Source organism: Cicer arietinum, chromosome 5, assembly GCF_000331145.2.
Source record: "Cicer arietinum cultivar CDC Frontier isolate Library 1 chromosome 5, Cicar.CDCFrontier_v2.0, whole genome shotgun sequence".
Taxonomy (NCBI): Eukaryota; Viridiplantae; Streptophyta; class Magnoliopsida; order Fabales; family Fabaceae; genus Cicer; species Cicer arietinum.
The window spans coordinates 65307831-65328950 of NC_021164.2; the positions used below are offsets into that span (position 1 = coordinate 65307831).

The window sequence follows — 21120 nt, forward strand, 5'->3', positions numbered from 1 at the left end:
GCTGATGAGATAATTCAAATAATGGTGAGCAAACGTATACGGAGAAGGGAGTAGTGTAGCTACGAATAGGAGGGTTCACCTTCTTAAGGTTAGTTCACATGATTGCCCAAAATGAAAAGATGAGGTGGATATAATGGCATCCTCAACTAATTTATCGACACGTGGCAGTTTAGTGATTATTGAATATCCCTTTTGTATGATTAGTGAAGTCAAGTCTTAGTTGGCCATCTCCTCCACCGTCGGATGGATCTCCGCATTAGTTGATCCCAGCCCTAAATCCTATGGTTATTAATTAGCTACAGAAAAGAAAAGTGGTTTTACTCTGAGTGAAGTGGTTTTAAATTGTTTAAGCATGTCTCTATCATTGTGTTAATTATATGCTCACCTCAACAAAACACAGGCCACCACCAGCAGCAGCACTAGCACTAGCACTAGCACAAGCACAAGCACAATGTGTAATCATCAATAATGAATACTATAGCTGAGAGAAAAAGACAGGTAGAGAGAGAAATTAAAAAGATACTTGTACATTATTTGATTTTTGGAGCATTAGGGCTTGCTTCATGATAAAGATGGTTTTGCTCACATTCTTAATACACGTACCTCTCACCATCTAAATATTAATTACAAAATTGGGGAAGAAACTCAGTTACAGAGAGAGAGAGAAAAAAAGAAATAGAGAGATCATGGGAAGGGGAAGAGTGGAATTGAAGAGAATTGAGAACAAGATCAACAGACAAGTTACCTTTGCAAAACGAAGGAACGGTCTTTTGAAGAAAGCTTATGAACTTTCTGTTCTTTGCGATGCTGAGGTTGCTCTCATCGTCTTCTCCAATCGTGGAAAGCTCTACGAATTCTGCAGCACTTCAAGGTGGACTTTTCAGAATGCTTTTGATTCTTCTTACAAGATCTCCAGCTTTGATTTTTTCTTTCTCTTTTCGGTGATTGAACAGTACCACCTAGCTTTCTAGCTGCTCCATTTATTTTTCTATTTTCTTCTTTGATTTTATTTTTAAATTTCATAAAGTTCATTTCTTTTTCCACTGTTTGAGTATTTTTTCCGTTTCTGTGAATGTCTTGGCGTTTATAGCAGGTTGAGTGTTTCAGTGATGGCATTGCTGTTAGATCTGCAACTGGAAACACAATTAACCAAAATAATATATAAATACAATTAAACAACAACACATACAACACTGTTGTATTGTATATTCACTATTGACTATTCTATGTGTTTTTTTTTTCCTCCAATCCTTTCGGTTTCTCTTTCTTTCCCTCTTTTAGCTATCATCCCATCAATCCAAATATTTCTGGTTTTTCTTCATTTGTGTTAATTTCAAGCAGATCTGGTTCAAAAGCTTTTCCCTAAACCAATTTGGGGTTTGGTCAGGGTTCATTTTAGTGCAATTTCGTGTTGGGAGCATAAAAACATCATTATATTATTTGTTCTTTATCTGAATTTTTAGGAGCCTATGTGTCTGCTTTTGGCTCCAGTCTTTTAGAATCATCACTCTCTCAGACAACCTAATCCCATGTCTCCTTTTTCTTTCTTCAGCTCAAAGCTAAAGCCAACTCTCTCATTTACATCTCTGGCCTAGCTAGGGTTCCTTTTCTTTCTACAATTACTCCTTTGTTTTCTCACTATCTTTTCATTTCTTTCTTCCTTTTTCTCTTGTCTTATTCAAAACTTTTCTTTTTCTCATTTTCAATCTTTCTTAGTTTTATTTTATCATCTATTTTTTTTTTAAGCTTTATATAACGAGAATTCTCTGTCTGCTCAATAACATTAGATTTTTCTTCTCAGATTCCCCAGCCCCCACTATGACCAGAGAATAGAATTGTGTTATATGTTATTGAGAGTAGATGTTTGATGTTTTTCTTTTCATCGTGATGGAGACATGTTTATCACAGGTTAGTATATATAGCAGATAACTTGGCATGATCTATGTCCTCGGTTCAAATCAATTTAGATTCTTATATAAAGATGTTTTCTTGCTGTTTAGACTGTAGAGTGTTCTCTCTCATTTGGAAAACATCTCAGATCTTCAAGATCTCATAGTGTGCCTAAACCCAACAAAGTTATGTTCCAGAGATCTACTTCTGGGTTTGAAAAGTAGCTCATAAATGATCGATCTCACTTATTATCCACAGGATATTCGATTTCTTTTTATTATTAAGTGATAGCAATAGATGAATGTGGTCTTCTATTCAAATCTCAAACTGTTAACTGCTAATCATCCAAGTAATTTTCTGAATGTGGTACTTATATTAATATTTTTTTTAAATATTTATATTATTATTTAATGTCAACATGCAGCATGCTGAAAACGCTTGAGAGGTATCAAAAATGCAACTACGGAGCACCTGAGGCTAATGTGGCAACAAAGGAAGCCTTGGTATTGGTGAATCATCTAACACACACTCTATTTAAAACAAAATATTGTACATTTTTTTATGATGAAACATACTTGTGCATTTAATTTAACTTGCCTAACTTGGTCGCAACAATTACCTTTTTGTTTACGTTTTCTTCTTTTATACATACAACGGGTTATGGAGAATATAATGTCTTGGCTCAACATAATTACTTAGCTTAGGTTTAGCCTGTTGAATTATAAAACAGTACTGGCATTGACAAGTCCCTAAGGTGTAGTACAGTGGTATTCTGATTGAAGAAGAAGTTTTATGAAGAAAGTTTAGGATTCAAACGTTGCAAACATTTATGTTGCGGGAAAATACAAACAAATGTGGTAGATACGGCTGCAATTGTGGTTGTGATGCTGTTGCAGAAACTTCGAAATATGCAATACTACGACCGCAATTTAAAACCATGCATTTATCAATAAAAAACTATTGGTATTGACAATTTTTTGATACAGTTGTTATTTTACTTGTGTGAGGGGATGAATTTTAATAGAGAGGAAGGAAAGAAAATACAGACATATTTGATTTTAATGAAAATGAGAATGATTTTTTATGATTTTGTATTTAGTTCAACAAAATAAAAAGAATTTTAAATAGTTATTTAGTTATATTAAACTCCTCCCCTCTAAATCTCGAATATTAGAGGGAGAGTAGAAATCATTTAAGAGGGATTTTGCACTCCTCCTATGATAATTTGATACAAACACATTTTTTTAAATATTTTCTCCGCTCCCCACCAAACTCTTCCAACCAAATACATCTTATATAGACATAGACAAACTCTTCCAACCAAATACATCTTATATAGACATAGACAGGTTAAAAAATAACCTAATAAGATTAAAAATTTGTTCTCGTTTTGCCATGATTTTGAAATGTCCCTTTTGTATTTCCACATGTCCCTCTATGAGGGAGGGATATTTTAAAATAATGAGCAAAATAATTTTTTTTTTTAATTTTATTGAATTATTCTCAAACACAACTTTAATTTTTACTAAAAATTACAACAACAAAAAAAGTATAACATAATATATTAGTATTATGATTAATTTATCATATTATATCGGTGCATACAATAGATTTAAGTAGTATATAATAAGCTTATTATATTTCATTTATCTATCATAACCATCAAACCAAACTTTTAAGTATGTATTATCTACAAAGTTTGGCGGATAATAAGTTGAATCCAATTATTGGTCTTCTTTTTAATATGTGCCAATATTTTGTTTATTCTTGTGTAAGTGAGTGATGAGTCTAAATGTTTCTCTTGCATTCAATGTAATTGTTGAATTGATTTATGATCTTGGTACTAATAACAATTAAAATGTTATGTATATTTTTACTATAAACATTTTTTATGCTTTTGATTAATATTACTTACAAATAAGTTTTTAATAATATATACTTTATATTTGAAATTCTTGTACACTTATTTAAAATTTAAATATATTGAGTTAGTTTGATTTACTTGAGTCAAGCTTTCCCACAAATAATCATATACTACATATGTTAATTACACCATATATTTAAATTGAGGGGGAAATTCATGGAATCTCTTGAGTTTGAGGATTGTGGATAAAAAAAAAAAAATAGATTGAGAATGAGAGGTACACTCCTCTAAATGTGGTTGATGAGATTATTTGAGTAGACTAGTTTTAGAGAACACCACTTCAATAATGTCGAATCAATTATCGAATTTCTTTTACATAATAGACAAATATACCTTGATTAATTGAATATAATAAATAAAAGAGATATATAATTTTATATAATTTACTTGGTGGCCGGAGCGAAGAAATTTAAGTGTGAAGAAGTGATAAATAGGAAGAAAGTTTAATTTCAACCCCAACCATAACACTAAATTTAATTAATACTATTGTTTGCCATTAAAATTGAATGTCATAAAAAATGAATCATTAAATGTTAAATGTTTGTATTTTGCAAGAATTTGTGATGTTAATTGATTGAAAATAAAAAAAAATAAAAAATAAAAAGTGAAACAAATGTTAGGTTAGTCCCATCAATGCATAATGCATTAAATTAAACTCTGTTGCTAATATTTTTCTGCCCCATGTTTTCATATAATTTCCAAGCAGTTTAAGTGCTATCTATATTGCTTCCATTCCTTCTTCATCCAACAACTACTTTAGGCAAAATTGAGATTTACTAATCACTGTGTATGACTTTTAAGTTCTAATATCTTCTTATAAACCATATTTTAAGATGCAATGCTTTTGGTCCATTATAACTATAGGAATTAAGCAGTCAACAGGAATACTTGAAGCTGAAGGCACGTTATGAAGCTCTACAACGCTCTCAGAGGTACTTACTGATACTTGATTATTTTACGTACCTGTAAATGCATACATGACTGTAGAATAGTATAAGTCAATGATGTTTATATTTGACTGGTGCTCTCTAATTAATTAGGAACCTTATGGGAGAAGATCTTGGCCCTTTAAGCAGCAAAGACCTTGAAACACTTGAAAGGCAACTAGATTCTTCCTTGAAGCAAATCAGATCGACAAGGGTACTCAAGTTTTACAGCGTTGCTTATTTCAATTTGAAAGAAAAAATAACATACATTCCTAATCATAACTGGACCCCCCTTGCTAAGTCCTTTTTATATAACTTCTATCCATTGTTTGGGGCCACATAATTAATAATTACCATAAGTTTTAATATGGAGAAAGATGTTACTCAATTGTCTATAGCAAATTCTTTTTTTCTCAATTGTCTATAGCAAGTTTTAATATGGAGTAAAAATATTTTGAAACTTAATTTTTTGTACAGACCCAATTCATGCTGGATCAGCTTGGTGATCTTCAACGTAAGGTATGAGAACAATCTTAATTTCTTGATCAATATTTGCTATCTCCTTCCTCATGCTCACTTGTTTGTGTCACTTGTGAAGGAACACTTGCTATGTGAGGCAAACAGAGCTCTTAGACAAAGGGTAAGAAACACCTGAACCTACTTGCCTAATTAAATAAAGACTATATATATACATATCTACAACAACGAACATGGCCAAATCATCTTGTTGGATGATATGATATAGTGATTTATTTGTGATGTTTTTCCAGATGGAAGGGTATCAAATAAGTTCCCTCCAATTGAATCTGAGTGCTGAAGATATGGGATATGACCGTCATCCAGGTCAAACCCATGGTGATGCTCTATTTCAACAACTTGAGTGTGAACCAACGTTACAAATTGGGTATTTTATTTACTCTTCACTATTGTAATCATGTTAAGATTTTAATTTTATATCTTGTTGACATTGAATTTTGTTTGAGCGCAGATATCAGAATGATCCAGGATCAGTGGTGACAGCTGGCCCAAGCATGAATAACTACATGGGTGGATGGTTACCATGATAGAGCTATATATAGAAAGAGAGGGTATGAAGCATGCATAAAGATCCTGCGGTTTCAATTTTATTTCAAATGAAAGGGAAATTTGTAATAGTAGTATATATGTAATGTAATGTAATGGACTTGTATCAATATTGTCTACTTACCATGTAGTATATATATAGTAAGCAGTGTTCTGTGTGAGTTTTCAATTCATAAAATGTTCCCCTGTCTTTCTTCCATCACTTTTTATCTCATTCTATAATAATAAAAACATTAATTGTTTGCATACACCCCCTGATCTATACTGTTTTAATCTTTCAGTACTTCTACACTGGTTTGTTCACTTATGACATTGTAGATACACATGTTTCTCTTTAAAGTTATTTGTAGGAATAGTTTAATTTGTCTCCGTCTTAGTTAGTTTGCTCAATAATGACATCAACCGCTTTATAAAATAATGACATTAACCAAATGAAATATAACTAAAACTTAGTTAAAAAAGTTGATGTACTACAGTACTAGATTTGTATCAACTGTTTTAAATCAATTATTTTTTGTGTAAAAGAAAAACTGTTTCTAATTATGATATTTTTAAACATTTCATTCAAGAAATAATACATGATTAGATAATTCCTATGACATAACCTTTGTCAAACTCAAAATATGCTCTTTTTTTTTTCTCTCATGTTCCTTGGTGTTTTCAAATCTGCACCTTTAAATTTTCTTTTTGACATTCCTCTTTCAATCTTTAAATTTTCTTTTTGACATTCCTCTTTCAATCTATTTTTCAATGGAAGATATGAAAGGGTCAATTCGCGTAACTTAAATTATTTGCTTGTGTTAATTCCTTTTCTTGTAAGTTGCAACCATGTCTCAAATCATTTAAATATTATAATGATTAAAAAATCAATTTTGTCAAACCTATTTTCGATGACATTAATATGATTTCAATATGACAACGATAGAGAAACTAACTGCATCAAAATAAAAAACGAAAGAGAAACTAAGAGTTATCAACTGATCATGACCCTTCCAAAAAAAACTTGTCATGACACGTATACTTCACATCACTTATTGTATTGGCCATGGAGGAAAGCAAAGTTCCATAGGAGTCTTTGTTATATATAACAACCACTTGGACGCCACATCCAAGAGTAACAAGAGGCATAGGAAAAAGCAAAATATTGATATTAACATTCTTAAACTGAATAATATGTTTCAGGTTTAAACTCGTGATCATATTTTATTTACAAATAAAATAATAATAAATACATACTACAAGAATAATAAAATAAAATAATAAATGTATAATTTTAAAAAAGCATAATTTGATTAGAGTTAAGTTATTTTTAGTTTACAGTTTATTAATGTTTGATTTACAAATATTCACATCTAAGTTGTTAATTTATTTTATTTACAATTTACTTATGATTATGTTAGTGTTATTTAAATTATAATATCTAAAATAATATGTAATAGTAAACTTAAAATATTATTCTTAAACATTATATTAATTTATCATATTATAATAATAAACAAAGAGAGAAAAAAATATAATCTAATTATATATAAAAAAAAATAAAATCATTTTTAAAAAATCATTTTTTTAAATAAAATGAAAAAATAAATGGTAAAGAGGAAATGTGCTTATATAAATCCATTTGTTTTGAATTATAGTTATTTTGACATTGAATATTATAGAGATTATTTGTTAAATATTAAAAAGAAGTAGAAGTTATTTTGTATTGTTTACCATAATAAAAATAACTTTTTAAAAGGAAAGTCTATTATCAAAATAATTTTTATAATAACTTCTCAATATAGATTCTCATTTAAAATAGTTTTAAAATATTGTTAGATTCTATATCTTTTAAAGAATAGTGATCAAATTATATCAATATAATATTACACAAATGTTTTTTCATGTAATAATATCTCATTTTATACATATTTTAAAAATTTAATCGTTAAATTAAAAAATTATAAATTTAAAATTATTTAATATATTAATAAGATAGATCAAAATTAACATTAACGTGATATAATAAAAATATTTAATAAGTAATCATAAATGATTTCAACTTTGAACCTCAACTCAAAACTCTGGGTATAGCGGTGATTTGAAATCCTTAAACCATGAACAGAAAGCGTGAGGGGTTTGATGCACGCGCTATATGAGACGTGTACGAGTCTCATCTGATTCCTTTCTTTAAGATAAAGCAACCTGTTGCCTTGTTGGCATTCCCACCCAAAACACTTTTTCTCCTTTTTATCCAACTTCTATTTCCTTCAATTACCATTCACACCTCGCTTATGATTTGATTGGATTGGAAGCATTTTTCAGATCCCTTTATTTCCATAACCAAACTCACTTAATTTATTTCTTTTACAGACAAAACAAAATATTTTCCAATCCCAATTTTCAACATTATCCATTCGCCTCGTTTCTACAAATTCCAATTTTAATAATTATTTTTTATCACATATAAACATTACTATACTCTCTTTCAATCATTTTTCTAAACAACATGATGAGAACAAGGCATCAAGAAGATGAACAATCGCGAGCTTTATACGAACTATCCGCCATCGTTCTCAACCTTCTCCGTTCTCCTCCAATTCCCTTCAATTTTTCCGATCATCCATTGGACCAACCGTTACGGCGTTCGCCTCCGCCTCAAATCTCTCCCACGGGTTTCGCCTCTTTGCTTTTGGGAATCTCGATGGCTTTGATGCTCTGTGGATCCGTCACGTTCTTCATAGGGTTCGTGTTGATGCCGTGGGTTATTGGATTGGTTATTCTTCTTTACGTAGCTGGAATCGTTTCCACTCTCTCCGATTTGGGGCGTTCTATTCTCTGCTACGTTTTGCCGACCCCGGACCCGCGTAAGGATATTCCCGGTAAGAGAAAACGGTTATCAATATGAATATTGTTTCTAGTTTTTGTTTCTTTAAATGGAAATTAAGTTTTTTCTTTTTCTTTTTCTTTTTTTGTTTCGCTGTGGGTTTTGTTTTTATTGTGCAATGAATTAAGAAAGGGTTTCTGTTCTATTTTCATGTTTTTTCTTTCTTGTCTGTGTTGGATTGGGCGTTTGGGAACATAGGGGAACGTTTTCAAAAGCTTTCGCTTTTTCCAAAGAAATTGGATGCAGAGTGGCCAAGTTCCGTGGTCCACCTTTAGACCGATACCTAAAAATTGTCCAAAACATTAAACGTCATTCTAAAGAAGTGGAAGCTCGCTGTTTTGTACATATTCACAATTGTGATGATTACTTGACGGTTTAACAAAAATTAATGAATATTAGTTGACTTTTGAACCACAAATACACGTTTTTTTTTTAGTTTTTCCCAAATATATATATCATGGCAATGTTTTAGAGGTTATAACAAGAAGGAACATGCCTGCAAAGTCATATGTTTTGGAGAAAGCCAATTAAATATATTTGATTTTGGTTGATTGGGGCTTCACCATATTTTCCTTTCTTCCAATAGGACCTACAGTTTCCTTGAGCTGAATCAAAGGTGCAGTTTAGTCCTTTATGAGTTACACAAAACTGGCTGGTTTGCCCAAAAGAGACAAGTTTATAGATAGATAGATGTCTGGCTTTTTCTAGCATTAAGTTTCTTTGTGTTTTAGCATCTTAAGAATGAGCTTGTACTACACACAATTTGATGCTTGCCCCACCACTGCAATAGTAGAATTCTTAATATCATAATAGTTATCATTTCTGATTCTGTTGTGAAGTGAGTTTTATGAAATGGGGTAGATTACCCTCTGCCTAGCCTCTAATGAAAAAACAGAGGTTGTGCGCTATTGGTTAAGTAACATCATGCACGTAAACCATGGTTTTTCTAATAAGCTTCCAATTTGGTTTGGGGAAAATAAAAGACTATGCTTAAATATATGGTTTTTGTTGCACATTTTCATGTTGGCTTGCGTGACTTAATTTTGAATTTGTATTGTTGCAGCCTGGAAGCTTATGTGAGGTAACAAATGGAGAATGAAATTGAGGTTAGGGTGTTTGGTTTTATGGTGCCTCATGCAACTCAATTATACAACAAAATCAAGATAATGGAGCATGAATCGTGGATATCTGGCTTTTTAATTAAGTTACTGAACTTTGTGAATATGGCTTTGGCTTCTCTGTGCATTACAAATAGCCAAGTAAATTCTGAAGAACTGCCCAAATTTCGAAGGGTTATTATTCCCACTTCCGTTGCCGTTATCAATTGTTTTACTTGACTTTAGTAGCACCTTGGTGAACTGAAATCTTAATATTAGGCTTTTTAATTAATTTCATCTTGTTGAGTTCTAAACATGTGTGTAAATGAGAAGGAAAATATGATCTTGCTCCTGATAACAGGGGTTGTATTGCAATGGATTGAGAAGAATATTTGGAATCTGATGTAGCTACATGTATGTAACAGCCGGAATTATTTATATTCAGTTTGCACATTGTTACTGCTATTGGAGGTTGTTCATGTGGATTATTTTTTGTCTACCTCGTTTATACTGAAAACAATTATAAAGAGAAGACATATATCTGTTCTTTACATTTAATAAAAATGCTGTTTTACTTTTAAAAACTTTTTGATGTGTCATGAGTTTACAGTATTTACATGTTTTAAGATTATATTTTTGGAGTTTAAGATTTTGAAGATAAAAGGAGTCGGGTATTAAGAGGATTAGAAAATTTGTATTGGGGAAATCCCCCGAAACATGCTCTATTTTTCACATCACCCTCCAAGCTCGGCCTCAAATGTCGTCTTCGAAATCTTCCAAACAAAGGTATTGTATTAATCTTTATACTTAGATTGTTGCTGTTGCAAGTGTCTGTGTGTTAGTTTTTTATTAATAGAAAGAGTTTCCAAGCTTTCAATGGAAAAATGGAACATTGCATGTTTGAAAAATGAAATAACAAAGATCGGTGTTTCTAAAGATGGTTTAGGCGCACCATTTTAGCTCCTAACAAGTTGCTTTAATGATGTTTTGCCACTTTGTTGTTTTAAAAACCATTACATGATAATCAAACGAGTTGAAACAACAAAGAGTTAGTGATCAGGACTACTAATTAAATGTGTGTTTGGAAAGATGCAAAATTATATTACAAATTCACGTCCACCGAAACCTCTAAAGAGTAGTTTCTTAAAATCAAAGTCAAAATATATGGAAATACAAGAAATTGATTGCAATCGTTATTCCAAACATATGTTAAGAAACTTAGAAAACATATCTCTATTGAAACTTTTTTTTTTTACTCCTCTCTCATAAACCTTAAAATAATAAATATAAAAATCTCATTTTTTATATATTATTCATTTAACTCATTCATAATTAACATATCACTAAACATTCATACTTAGATTTATAACCCATTCAAATAATAGGGTTGGGTTATGAGACAATAAATAAATTAGGTAAACATAATATGATCATTTTTTAAATGAATTCCTTTGTACCCAGTACAAACCCACACGATTATCCCCCTTTAGAATATCAAAGACTCTTCTAAACAATGTGAAGACAAGTGACAGCGAATAATCCCTAAATAAGGATGAGAATAAGAACAACACAAATTGAAACCACAAACAGAGTAAGAAAAAAACTTAAACCAAAACAATGGAGTAAAAGATCAGTAAGCTGGGTGATGTGAGTAATTAACCAGTGTTGATATGCACACCAATTGCAATAAGAAATATAGTAATTAGTCCAAAAAATATGATAGTATGAACCAAAATAGACACACCACTTGTTTGCATGTTCCCAAATTCCACCACTCTGCTCCTTCCTGGCAGTTGAAACAACAACCCTGGACTTAACAACACAAACAGCACCACTGCTATTACCACTGGACCCCAATCTGCCATTCTAGTACTTAATTTTAATTTGTTTCCTCTTTCACAACACACACATAAATATATTAGACAACACAAACTATATAACCTTATACATGTAATTATTTAATTAATTAATATTATGTGAGTGGTCTGGCCGGTGGAGCGAATGAAGAAGCAAGCTATAGAGAGTGGTGGCACCTGGCAGCTTATTTAATACTATAGTATATTAAATTATTGATAAATAAAAAATAAAAAAATTGGTGCTGTATACTAAATTAAATAATAATGATATCAGAATGTTGAGCTTAGTGAATTGCAATTGATTAGGGGAAACTGAACTAAACAAGCAAGGAAGGAATAAATGAAATAGTGAGTGACAGTGGTGGCCTGGGGGAGAAGTATAACAATTAAAGCAACCATTACGTGTCTTTAATTAATTAAACTAAGTTCCGTGCAGGATAAGATTTTATTTGCGTCTCTCTACAGCTGAAAAGGGACGACTAATTCACAATCTGTAACAGACGCTTGATGTTTTTGGTTTTAACCTCTTATTCCCATCAGTATTTCAGAGTTTTGGAGTATCAGTATTTGAATTATTAACGTAATGTTTCTCTGTCTTCACTAAAAAATATTAAAATTAAATATTTAATATAGTAATATTCATACACAAATCAAAATCATGATATCTAAACTCTCGTGACAAATGTCGATATTATTAAGTTTGATCCAGTAATCTTATATTATATATGAGTTTATGTGGTAATATGATCTCAGTAATCCTAGATATTTTCTTATTGGAGTATAATTTGAGTGAAATATACCATCAAAAACATGTTTTCAATAATTTATTTTGCATTTGATGAGAAAAAATAGTAAAATAAACAAGAAAATTGAATTTTATACCTACCATTTATAATTTTTATCTTTTAATTTACTAATATACCCTTAAGTGAACAGTAAAAATTAAAATAAATTCGGATATTTTGATTATACTTCCACATTCTTAAGTTTCTAAAAAAGTAATTTTTATTTCTATGAACTTTTCTAATCGAAAATTTTATTTTTAAAAATTTGGAATAGTTATATTTCAATATCAAAAAATTTAATTATTTTTTATTAGAAATTTTAAATTTACTCTTGAAGGATCGACAGGTCCCAATTAAAGAGGCCTAATTTTTTTTTTTATGAAATTGTGATATCAATGTGGTTTGATTTATTGATTTTATGAATTTAATTTGTTTGAAATGGTTGATTTACTACTTTATTGATGTTAGGAACTCATTAGATAGATTAATTAAGAAAGAGAAGAAAAATTTTAAAAAAATATATTGTTTAAAATAATTATTTTAGTAGTATATTGAAATTTTTTATAAAAAAAATTAAGTATCAGAAATTTGGGTGAAGACAAATGATATTGAAACAATTTTTTTACCTTAAAATGAAAGAAAGTAAAAGAGAGAAAATTAAATAATTATTTTTAATATTAGAGGGTACAGATCAAATGATGGATATTGAAGGAACAATGATGTTAAGAAAAGGTCCCACGTACTTAAGGGGCCATTAAAGATGATTAGCTAGCCTAAGTAAAAGTGGAGCTTAATGGCAATCAAAAAAAGGCAAACGAGAGCAAAGTAAAGGAGAGAATGAAGAACGATAGCAGCAGCACTTGTCTGAAAGTTTCCAAACTCAATGCACCTTGAACGTCCTGGCACCTGAAATAGCAATCCCGGTGTCAACAGCACGAACAACATCACTGTCACAACCACTGATCCCCAGTTAAACATTCTTTTCTTTCTTTCAACAATTCTATTTTTATCACTCTCTATTTCATTTCATGCCCTCCTCCCTTTTGCTTTAATTTGCTTCCCTTCTCATCTATATATACCATCTGACCCATTGGTCTTGTACTTCTATTTGGATTAAGAATAACTTGCTTCACATGATCATTTTCATTCAGCTTTCACCATATTTATTTGTGTGCCTTTCAAGAAAGGAATTATATCCACTAGTGTTAAGGTGCTTAATCAGATTTGGAATTTCTTGTTTTTCTACTTCACAATCACATGTGGGCATGCCACACTCACTTATAAAAATATATTTCGATGGAATTTAATAGAGGAGAAAGAATAGAACAAGTTTATTATTGAAAGGACTGGAAATTTTTAATGATTTTTGTTTTTGAATTAAACGTATTACATTTTAAATATTTTGTATTCACCCATCTCTAAATATATCAGATTTTTAAAGATTTAAATCTAATCTGGGATTAATTTTTTAGATTTGAATTTCACATACGATTTATCATAAGTTTTTCTTTTTTTATCTAATCTGATCTGTCCTTTTTTAAAAGTTTAGCATGACTTGAAAGTCTATTTAAAAATATATTTCACATTAAAGTATTTATTTAAATAATATATTTGATATTTTTTTTAAATAGGTTAAACTAGACATTTATATATAAGAAAAACTAATAAAATTATAACTAGCAAATCTCCAACAACCTTCCAAAAAAATAAATAAATCAAATGAACTCATAATTAGCAAATTTAAAATAATAAATATTAATATTAATAAATAATAATTAAAAAAATAACAATATTAATAAATAATATATATACGGGTGTACATGAGTTGGGTTTAGTGGTTTTTGGCCAAATTTGATATTTGGACCAATCAATTTTATTTAAGTTGGATTTGAGCTCTCAACTCATGATTTATCCATTAAACCCGGACCAAATTAGATAATCAAATATATTTAATTTTTATTATAATTATCTTTAAAATCAATTTTATGAATGGTTGAGATGTTTTGAAAGTTTAAAAATCTTACACTCACTATACATAACAATTAAATTTCTTTAATATTTAGTGCAGTTGAGAATTTAATTTGAACCTATATATTTATATATAGAAAAAAACTATTGTTGTAAATCCATACATCCTTTAAACACTTTAAGAGAAAAAGAAACGGAAAGAATAATATAATATATTGTTGATGTAAAATAAAGATAAATAAAAAATATTAAATAAATATAGAAAACTTAAATATATACAAATATAATTGTTGAAAAATATATGTTGAAAGGGTACATAGATATAGCCGTTTGTCAAATTGAGGAACTAGACAAAATTATTTTCAGAAAATTTTACGAAGGATCCACATAATTGTTTTTTCATCTCACACTTATAATTAGGGGCGTATAAGATCCAATTCGTGTCGTGAATCCATTTTGATCCATAAGTAATACGATGAATTTGATTCTGTCCCAATAAAAATAAAAACAAGACAAGTATAAAGTAGAAAAAATATTGGGTTCAGGTCAATTGAATTAGTCTCAAATTATTTTAAAGATAAATGATTATTTTTTGTTATTATTGATTCGCACTCTCCCTACAAAAATTATGAATTAGATCACTAATTTAAAAATTTATAGTTTCTAAAACATTATTATTATTATTATTATTATTATTATTATTATTATTATTATTATTATTATTATTATAAGCTATTACTTTTAAATAAATGAACAAGTAGTAACCATACGTGACTTATTATGAGTTTCTTTATGTTTAATTGTGTTTTTTTTTTAAAAGTACAATAATAACTATTTGACATTTCGTCCTAGGATCAACTCAATCTCATTTTTATTTCGTTATGTCCTTAATGAATCTGCAACTCATAGGTTTTAGTTGGATTAATGCCTAAATTAAAGCTATTTGTACCCCTACTTATAATCACAATTGACTATGAATAGAAAGAGCCTTTTGAGCATCAATATTTTTATCCCTCTTGATTTGACTTGACTTTCTATAAAAAAAAAACTACTAGCATCAATATTTATATCCCTCATGATTTAACTTGACTTTCTATACAAAAAATTCCTAGTAGTATTTCTATCCCTTTACCTTATATTGACGCTTATCACATTTTATTAATGACAATGTATTCAATATAACATGATATTTTTACTAAGATATAAAAACGAGAAAAATATGTGATCACTTTTACAAAGACATTGACAACCTCATTCGTTAGTCTTCTAACCAACTTTAACACGAGAGCTTTTATAAATAAAAAATTAAATTAAATTGCTTTATAATATCACCAAACTACGATCGATTACATATTAAAGCATGAAAATTGTGTACCACCATTTTTGAATCCAATTTGAAGTGAACAGATCCCAACTACAACTTGTGCAGTCATTCAAACCCTGACAACAAGCTGAGGGCTTCACCTTCGTGAACCGCGCACTAATATGAATATCATTTTGTGTTAGCCAAAACAAATTGTTCATGTTCATTCCTTATGCACATATCAACACCACCTTGTTTGTTTGAAACGAAAGAGCAACATCAAAGTTGCATTTCATTATGGTTGGAACACTTGAGTTGCTACTACATGATTATGGTTGTTATGTTTTAATTTTAATTTTCATGAGATTCCCATTGTCCAAGAATGCTGAGATGGGAGTCATCACTAGCCTCTTGAAAGGATAACTTATATGCACTCTTCACCAAATAGTCTTCATTTCTTTCAATAGACCAGACCATCATTGTAGTTAAAATGTTGATGATTATTTGATCTTGATCATACCGTTTCAAAAATATTTTTTAATTTTGAATTTAAATTTAAATAGTTCGATTAAGATCAAATGTCCAGTGCATAAATGTAGTGATTATCAACTGCAGCCAATTCGGATCTAGGAATAAGTTAGGTAAAGTAAAAAAAATCCAATTCGAATCTAGGAATAAATTAGATAAAGAAAAAATATGAATAAGTTACAATTTCAGTGTATTTTAATTGAATTTAATTCATGGATTTTTTCTATATTTTTTTAAAAAAAATTAAAATAACCTACTTTGAGATGCGATCATGTAAAACAAAATAATTAGAGCCTAATAGTTGGTCCCATATTAGGGATTTTACCTTTGCAACATATATATATTTTAATATTAAATGATAAAATAAATAAAAATTAATAAACTAATTATAAAATATTAATTATTAATTAAAAAATAATATAAAAATGATTAAATTTATAACAAAAACTACACAAATTGATTAAAATTTTCGATAACATTCGGACAATATTTTAGATTATGCTCATGTATTCAAGATAGATATCTCGTATATGTTGTTCACTCTATTCCTAAAATCCATTTCATTTATAATATGAATACTATTGAATGATCATTAATAAGTCTTAGCATTTTTTGTATTGTGATACATCATGTATATCATGTTCATACAAAGTCAATTAATTATTTTATATATGCAATTAATTAACTATAAACTTTCACATGCATTGTTATTTTTGCTTTGTTAGTTTAGCTCATAGTTATTTTATATTTTTATTTATAATCTACTAAACATTAGAATAAATATCCTTGCGTACCGTTCACTTTATGAACGATTATTAGAGCTAATAATAGCTTGAGAATTAGGCTGTCTTTTTCTTTTTAATTTTTTTTTTTTTTTGGATTTTTAATTTGTTTCCTCCACACGAGGGAATCCTATTCGAAATGTGTCAGACATAAATATAGGTATCTCTAGTAGAGATTCAAATTCAGATTCACTACGTTATGAGAGTCTAACCCCTTCCACTTAACTCAACCATCGTTTTTGTCTTTATTTTATTTTTAAGCGTATTATGTCACATTAATTAATATCATGTGAATACCATATGATGTATTAAAACTCCCAAATGAGTAAATTTAAAAAATGATTGTATAAATATCATATAAATAGTACATCACATTAATAGATATCATGTGAATATCATATAAATAGTACTCGCATTAAAACTAAAATAAACGTTAAAAAATAAAGTGTACATCACATTATTCCTATGGCGATTACCCAATCATAATACATAGTATTGTCTGAATGTTACTAACTCTACTTAGTCTCTCTATATTTTTTTTGTATTTATTACTAATTTAAATAATTCTCTATTATTACTATTAATTAATCATCATTATGTTTAATGATTTATTCATTACTATTAGTTTTATATTATTTAATTAAAAAATATATATAATTTGAAGGCGAATCTTAGAGATGCGGCCAATTACATGGCCTAAACTTTTTTGCTTCATGTGACCGCATCTTAAGAATGTGACTTAGTGAAAGTTCAAAAAATAATATTTCATTTGTCTTATAATAAGTATCGTTTAATGGTTTTTTTACACATATTAAGAAATGTAATGATTAATAGAAAGAGATAACTTATTTTATCAAACTATTTATCTTGACTGTTGGTGATTTTTTTACTATTATGAATATAAAATATAATAACATTTTATAAGTTGTACACATTTAAAAGGTAATATAGAAAAAAAAAATTAAATTATATTAAAATTTAAAAATGACATTTATTTTGAAAAAATATATTTACTAAAATGACATTTATTATGAGACGAATGAAATACATTTTATTGAAGAAAATATTTCTTAATACATATAAATTGTCAATATAAATAATTATGATATGTATGATAATTAAATTGGTTTTGTTTTGTGGTAATAATTGCATTTAATTCTCTTAAAAAAAGTGCATTTAATTGACCGTAAAAAGATAATTATATTGATAGGGTGTGAATCCTTAACACGAAGGAGGACCTGTGACCGTGGAAAAGCGAATGTGAACGAGTATGTATTATTGAAGAAAAAATAATGATAGTAAATGAGCAATACAGATACTCTCTCTAATCCTTGGCTGTTGTTGATTCTTGAAACTTGACCATTGTATACAACGCTTGAAGCATATCCCATAATTGAGTGCTCTTTCATGAGATGACGCGGAGCGACTTTATTTTGTTTGAAAGGAATTGAAAAGAGCTAATTATAATTAACGTACACTAACATCTCTTTCAAAACTCTCACATTAATTTGTTTTGGTCAAATAAATGTTTTTTTTCACAATTTAAAAAAAACTCAATTAATTAATTTATAAAATCACTAATATATATATATATGCTCGTTTCCAATTTTATGGATAACAAACAATGATAGGAAGTTGGATAGACGAAAATAAAAAAGATACTTTAATATTTTTGATAGTTTATATTTAAGATAAAACGTTGTTTTATGGTTTAATTAGAGACAAAAAAAACTAGTCCATTGATTCTTATTTTTTAGCAATTCAACGCACAGGAACTAATATGTCATAATAAACTTTTAAAAATATGAATTCAATTCTAAAATTAAGACAATGACAGGTAGCAAGCCAAACTTAAGTCTTCATTTTTTCTAACTATGTTAGATTTGGTTTTGCAAAATCTAACTGATCTAATCTACTTTCATTGCTAAAGAGGATTACCTAATTACAAAAAGAATATTAGTTCAAAGAGAATTACAATATATTTAATTTAGGGACTTATTTAAAAATCTTTAAATAGTTTAAGAATCTCCATAGTAATTAAACCTAAATTAAATTTCTTATAAAATGTATAATATTAATATATTTTTGTTAAATTTTAATTTAAAATAATTTTATTTATATTATTAAATAAGAGAAGAAAAAATATATTGTTAGTGTAGATTAATTTTACATTGATACTGAATGGTAGTCATTTCAATTTTAAACACATAATTAATAGCTTGTGTTTACTAAATGTTCACAATAACAATGTACTGTCATTAAGTCCATTAAATAAAATGTATAATTAATTGTGATTAAAAAATAATAAAATAGTACAATATTTGCATCTAAATTTTATAATTTATTTTTTATTCAATTTTTTATAATTCCATTTGTCTTAAAGTTTTGTAATCGTCTATAATCTCGACCTTGATCATTTTCTATTATTTAATTGTTATATTAACTTCTGATATAAAACAAAACTTTCACCAAATTAATCCTTTTATATCACAGTTTTATTCAGATAATTTAATATTTTTTAAAGACTAATTTAGGATAAATAAATAAAATGAAGTTTCTATTAATTAAACATATGGTTTTCCTAAAAAAGATAAAACATATATTTTAAAGGTCAATTACTATGTAGATTCTTAAAATATTTTAAAAAATCTAACCAGATCTCTAGGATAAAATATGTTATAATTAAGTTATTCGTTAATATATATTTGACTTAATTATATTTTTAGTCTTTCTATTTTTATTGATTTACGAAATTAGTCATCTTATTTTTAAAGTCGACAATTTTAGTTATTTTCTTTGATTTTTTAACTAAAAAATAACAGCGTGAGATATTTTAAATAACATGGCATGTGATTAGATGATATAGAATGATTAATATCTATCAAATTAGAATAAAACATCGTAAAACTTAGATTTCAACTTCAAATTTTTTCTTCATATTTATAATTTAATTAATGACATATGAATAATTAATGTATCTAGATAGTTTTATATTATAGAATTATATACGCCAAATAATTTAAAATATGTCAAATCGTTGTTGTAGTACCCCAATTTTGTCTATTTTGGTTAACAATAAATCAAAAAATGAAATATGTATTTTAAAAAAGGAAATAAAAATAATTACATTTACAATTTCAAATCTAATCAGAGTTTTAAAACCAAATCAAATTACAAACCAAGAATGAAGCTAAATTAAATTACAATAAAAATTAAATCAGATCAAGCCAGCTGTTTCCATTTTTGCATGTGTTCTGTTCCCTATTGTTGCTTTTGTTCACTGTCAAACCCTGTTATGTTGATGATGACTGTCATTGTACATATGTAGAACAAAATGACAAATTTTTGAGTTTAAAAAAAAAACTAAAGGACAAATGAAAGTTCAGCAAATCATCAGACAAAAGCAAAATAATCTAAAATTATGAAGGGTGTAGGAAAATGCATATGATGAGCAAAGAAAATGAAACATCAAACGGGAAATTGATAGAGAAGGACCAAGGCAAGCAAGAAAGCAACTAAACAGATAAAAAACTCTATAAATACACCCTATCAAATTTCAAAAAAGGGGCAGAGGACGGGGATCTGAAAAAAATCGTCTGATAAAAAAAACACATCAAAAGAAGAGAGTTTTATTTTTTTGAAAAAAAGAGAAGAAACGTTTCTTTTTTTTAAAGAGATATTTGAAAACAAAAATAATTGAACATAGAAGGAGCAACAACCCAACTCAATCCTTAAAATCATATATATTTTGAAGTAAAAATAATAGAAAAGGAGAGAAACCGAAATCACGGTCATTTCTGCCGGTAACTGCCGCTAACCACTGTCAACCGTGCACCGCGCCGTCGCCGCCACTTCTCCTTTTTGGTATGTGTCCCTATCATGTTTGTTGTTATGTTCACTATACTTGTTTCTCCTTTGAATGGATTTACGTCTATTTTGAGATGATGTTGGTTTGTATTGAAATAATGCTTGAGCTAAATTATTTATGCTCGTTTGTATTGAAAAATGATGAGGCTAAGTTGTTTTGAAATGATGGCTACTTTGAAACTTAGCTGGTTTGGAAGTATAGCATGTGGGATTCGTAGTTTTTGAAAGCACGCGGCCATGCTGTC

At 28.5% G+C, this 21120-nt stretch overlaps 4 protein-coding genes and 1 long non-coding RNA gene across 6 annotated transcripts; 2 read left to right on the plus strand and 3 right to left on the minus strand.

Annotated features, from left to right (window-relative positions):
- The first annotated feature begins 366 nt into the window (after positions 1-366).
- Positions 367-6073, plus strand: LOC101501925 (MADS-box transcription factor 1). 2 transcript variants are annotated; one of them, XM_004502218.4, is made up of 8 exons: positions 367-871; positions 2315-2393; positions 4679-4746; positions 4855-4954; positions 5218-5259; positions 5339-5380; positions 5511-5644; positions 5729-6073. In XM_004502218.4, exons 1-8 carry the CDS (start codon positions 687-689, stop codon positions 5802-5804), a joined length of 726 nt encoding a protein of 241 aa, XP_004502275.1. In that variant the 5' UTR covers positions 367-686; the 3' UTR covers positions 5805-6073. The 2 variants fall into 2 exon arrangements, with proteins under 2 accessions (XP_004502275.1, XP_004502274.1); XM_004502217.4 differs by having other exon boundaries at positions 550-871; positions 2315-2399.
- A 1954-nt stretch (positions 6074-8027) lies between these two features.
- On the plus strand, positions 8028-10251 carry LOC101502465 (uncharacterized). Its single transcript, XM_004502219.4, has 2 exons — positions 8028-8684; positions 9753-10251. Exons 1-2 carry the CDS (start codon positions 8312-8314, stop codon positions 9767-9769), a joined length of 390 nt encoding a protein of 129 aa, XP_004502276.1. The 5' UTR covers positions 8028-8311; the 3' UTR covers positions 9770-10251.
- A 946-nt stretch (positions 10252-11197) lies between these two features.
- Positions 11198-11740, minus strand: LOC101503082 (uncharacterized). Its single transcript, XM_004502221.4, has one exon. The coding sequence runs from the start codon at positions 11649-11651 to the stop codon at positions 11442-11444; it is 210 nt and encodes a 69-aa protein (XP_004502278.1). The 5' UTR covers positions 11652-11740; the 3' UTR covers positions 11198-11441.
- A 1335-nt stretch (positions 11741-13075) lies between these two features.
- LOC101502767 (uncharacterized) lies at positions 13076-13540 on the minus strand. The gene has a single exon (XM_004502220.4). It carries the CDS (start codon positions 13403-13405, stop codon positions 13196-13198), a length of 210 nt encoding a protein of 69 aa, XP_004502277.1. The 5' UTR covers positions 13406-13540; the 3' UTR covers positions 13076-13195.
- A 6544-nt stretch (positions 13541-20084) lies between these two features.
- Positions 20085-21120, minus strand: LOC140920573 (uncharacterized). Its single transcript, XR_012163280.1, has 2 exons — positions 20789-21120; positions 20085-20298 (listed from the first exon to the last, which is right to left on the minus strand). It is a non-coding gene; the product is annotated as an uncharacterized lncRNA (long non-coding RNA).